At 51.7% G+C, this 4,023-nt stretch overlaps 1 protein-coding gene across 1 annotated transcript; it reads left to right on the top strand.

Moving 5' to 3' along the window:
* Positions 1–559: 559 nt before the first annotated feature.
* LOC110391734 (T-cell surface glycoprotein CD8 alpha chain-like) lies at positions 560–4,021 on the top strand (the record flags this gene model as incomplete). Its single annotated transcript, XM_021383684.1, has 5 exons — positions 560–665; positions 1,215–1,583; positions 2,197–2,292; positions 3,031–3,147; positions 3,987–4,021. Coding segments are annotated over exons 1-5 (663 nt in total), but the record flags the coding sequence as incomplete, so codon positions are not given.
* Positions 4,022–4,023: the final 2 nt, after the last annotated feature.

The raw sequence follows: 4,023 nt of genomic DNA, 5'->3' as shown, positions 1-4,023 counted from the left end.
GGGCTGTCTTGATGAGTGTCACATCACAGAGCTCCTGCCTTGCACACAGCGGCTTCTGCAGAGAAACTACAAAGAAGAGTTGCAGAGAACAGCTGAGCTGCAGAACTCAGCTACAGGTCAGCGATGCATGGACTCAGAGAAAAGGTGCAGATGGATAGATGCTGTAAAATATTCTCAGGTCTTCCTTACTGTGTAAATTGAATACAATAAAATACAATGAAATACAATCCCTCCTAAGAAATACAACATGTTGTCCATGTCCATGGCCCCAATATTATCCTTCTTTTCTGGACATGAAGTGAGTGGGAAACATCAGTCTGTGGTGATTCAAACACTTCCTAGAAGGATCATTGTCAGTCTGAATCTCAGCTGAAGACACTGCAACAAGATCCCTCAGGCGCCATTAAAAACAATGCTACAAGGATGAAAGAGCCCAAGTTCTGCAACACAAATGAAGTGCAGCAGAAAACTTTTCTCACTCGGTTTCACCTCACAGGCTGAACACGGACTCTTCACAGAAGAGGGTCCTGATGACATCACATCCTCTCCTATCAGTCACGCTGCCTAAAAAGTTAAGAGACAAAGATCACCCGCGCTGCGCTGCACCGCCCCGAGGACGATGGCCGCGTCTCCTGCACTGCTCCTCCTGCTCAGCCTCACGCTCTGTGAGTATGGAAGCGGGCTCACGGGGCACCTTGGCCGGGAGCAAGGAGGACAATGGGGGAAGGCATTCCCCTTGCACTGCGGCCAAGACGCTGGGCAAAACGGACCCAGGGGAAATCAAGGGCAAACCCAAAGGACGCAATTCAGGGCTGCTCAGTGACTGCGCAGGGAAGCGGGAGCGGTGGCACTGCAGCGCGATACGCAGCAGGAACAGAGCCTGTTCAGACAGGTGTTGCTGGAGGGGATGGGGAAGGGGAGAGAGGGGGCACTGAGCACTCGTTAGTAGGGAATCACTCGGCAGAAGCTGGGAAATGGCAGCAGCCTCAGGAAGGCAGCTGAAGGGCTGCTCTGAAGGGCACCATCTACCTCAAGACCCCAGGGACTACAGCACAGCACCCAAGCGTGCTGGACGGCGAGGCCCTCCCTCCGCATTCACCCTCACAGCCCGGCTGCCTGCCTGCCATGCACCGGTGGGGAAGAGCCCTGCACAAGGGCCCCAAGAGCTCATCATGAGCAGTACGTGAGTAGACATGGCCAAATTCTGCCCACAGGCTGCACCGGCACCCAGGGACAGAGGAACAGGATGGTCGCCAGGTTCCTCGACAGGAATATGAAGCACCCCAAGGAGGGACAGCGCCTGGAGCTGGAGTGCCTGCATTACGAGAGGAACAGACCCATCTTCTGGATCTGCCTGGACAAGGCTGGGAACCTTCACTTCGTCATCTCCAGTACCCATTCTTATTCCACCAACTTGCAGGAGGGTGAGAAAACACCAACAAACTTTGAAGCATTATGGAGAGGAAATTCCTATCGGCTGGTGGTGAAGAACTTCACGGCACAGGACCAGGGGACCTATTACTGTGTCAACTACATCAACCAGGTGCTGCACTTCAGCTCTGGACAACCCGCCTTCTTCCCAGGTCAGCAACAGCTTCACCCACCTTGCTTTCACCCACCACCCCTGCTCGTGCCTTTTCTATCCATCCCATCGCCCACACTCCCCATCTCCCTGCTTCTTTGCACAACGCGTCTCATCACACACGCACTGCTCCTCCTCATACAGGCTCCCTGCCCACCAGCTCCGCTCGCGCTACCGGCCCTGCCCAAACACAGAGGTGGTCGCGCAGCCCAGCGGCACCTCCCCATCCCATCAGCGCCTCTGAGGGATGAGAGTAACAAAGTCCGCAGCCACCCCCTCCCTTTCTCAACTCACATTAATCCGGAATGGCCTGAAAGCTTCCAAATCCTTACAGCACCTCAAAAAGAAACTCCCAGGTGAGGTGGAGTTTGGTCTGAGGAAAGAAAAGGTCCCCAGGTCCCTCAAAACATTGTTCCTAATAAGGAAGATCTCTGATTGTGCTGCTAAGGAATTAGGAACCCTGAGCCTTCTATTGCCATGGTTGGGCAGTGTTTCACTGTATCACCTTTCAAAATGGGCCCTACAGAGATCCCTCTGTGTTGGCTGATTCCTCAGAGGGGTGGCAGAAGGTGGTTTTATTCTGTTTTGCTGTGTTCATCCATTTCTCATTCCAGTCACTACAACAACAGCAACAACCACCACACCCGCTGCCACCACCCACAGCAGCCAGCTCACCAGCAAGGACATCTCCCGGCACAGCCCGCATCCAGGTAACCCAGCTCCCTGCGGGGAGGCAGGGGCTCTGCCTGCACTGCTGCTTTGCTCTCTACAGCCTGAATTAAGGCCCATGCTGACTGATGTGGGGAGAGGGGAAGGCTTTGAATCTGTGTCAGAGAGCTACCCATGAAGGGGGGGAAACTAACTCCATTTTGTAATGGGCTGACCAGGAAAGAGGTGCAGTGACCTTCCACAGAGATATTTGACTTCTCTGTAGGAGGCACTACAGGACGTGGGATATTAATGGGACTGAGAAGGACAGGCTGATGGTTGGCCTCGGAGATCTTGAAGGGCTTTTCCAAAGTAAAAGATTCCATGATTCCATTATCCAAGCTACCTTTCATCCCTCTTGCAGTGACCTAGAAGTCACAAGCATGCCAAATGATGGGTCACACCAAAACAAGGGATTGCATTTTCAGATAACACTGGTTTCAGCCTCAGCAGGGGATACAAGAAGTCTTCTGGCTACATGTCCTCCCTCAGCTCCCCAGCACAATGCTGACAGCAGCAGCCCACGGCTGGGGATGTCACCTGCAGACATGCCTGGTCCCCACCTCTCCCTCTGTGCCCTAAGGAAGCCCTCTCCTCACCTACACCTACCACCAGCCTTGCTCACACCCACACAGCTCCCTTTGCTGCAGGACTTCCCAACGGCTCTGCCACAGCTGGCCGTAACCCCAGCTGGGAGCTGGGCCTTTCTTCTTTCTACTCTCTCTCCTTTCTTCCTGCAGAAACAAGCAAGAAGAAGACACTGAGCTACTGCTGTGATACAGTCATGCGGATTAACCTGGCATGCGCCTGCCTCCTGCTCCTCACTGCCATAACCATCACCATCGTGCTCTGCCAAAGTAAGTTGCATCCTGACACCCTGCAGAGCTTCCTGCAGCCTCACACCAAAGAGCACAGCCCGATCCTCCAGGGGAATGGGCTCTCTGCCTATTGCCCTCACGCAGACATTGTGTATCCAGGACACAGGAAATGCAGAAGGACCTATCTTTAAAAATCTTATCCAGATTTTTCCCATCTCCAGGTTTGCATGAGAAGAATTTATCAAACTCTACACTAGCAGAAAATTGAATATAAACAGGGAAACCTTATTCTAACAACAGCATTGGCACCTTCCATCCTGAAATCGGTATCTGGGTTGGAAATACCAGAACCAAAAACATTACTCAACCAACTACTGCCGCCTTTTCTTGCTGATTCGAACTAACAGCAAAAATCCATTAGCTGCGTTCATTTCTGCAGCACTTAGAACAAACACTTAAAGGCACACTGTTACAAGACACCTACATTTTCTGTGAAAATTCATGGCTCAACATTCTAATTTGCTAAGGAAAAACCTGAAGAAATGATAAAAATGATACGAAGGGAGCAGAGTAATTTAGGGAGATTCATTCAGAAGGGCTCTAAGGCAGCTCAGAGCCACCAGAGCAGGCACAGGGCCTCTCAAGAGACTCTGCCTCAAGGCACAACCAGGTATCTTTGAGACACAACTTATCTCTTATCCCCTCCCATTTGAAACAAAAGATTGTGGTTTGAGAGTAAATTCAGAAATCTTCATTAACGATTACCATTCCTCCTTATGAGATCAGATGTTCCCATTTTAGCAGCAGGAAGAGTCAGCAGTGCTGAAACAAACACAACCACGCGTCACACACGCTTACCACAAGCCCATCTCTTGCAGGGACCAAGCTCAGCGTAAGCAAGCAGTGCTGCGTGGC

This window comes from Numida meleagris, unplaced genomic scaffold (genome assembly GCF_002078875.1).
Source record: "Numida meleagris isolate 19003 breed g44 Domestic line unplaced genomic scaffold, NumMel1.0 unplaced_Scaffold477, whole genome shotgun sequence".
NCBI classification, from domain to species: Eukaryota; Metazoa; Chordata; class Aves; order Galliformes; family Numididae; genus Numida; species Numida meleagris.
Note: the sequence above shows the minus strand (reverse complement) of the source record. Positions and strands in the feature narration are given on the sequence as shown.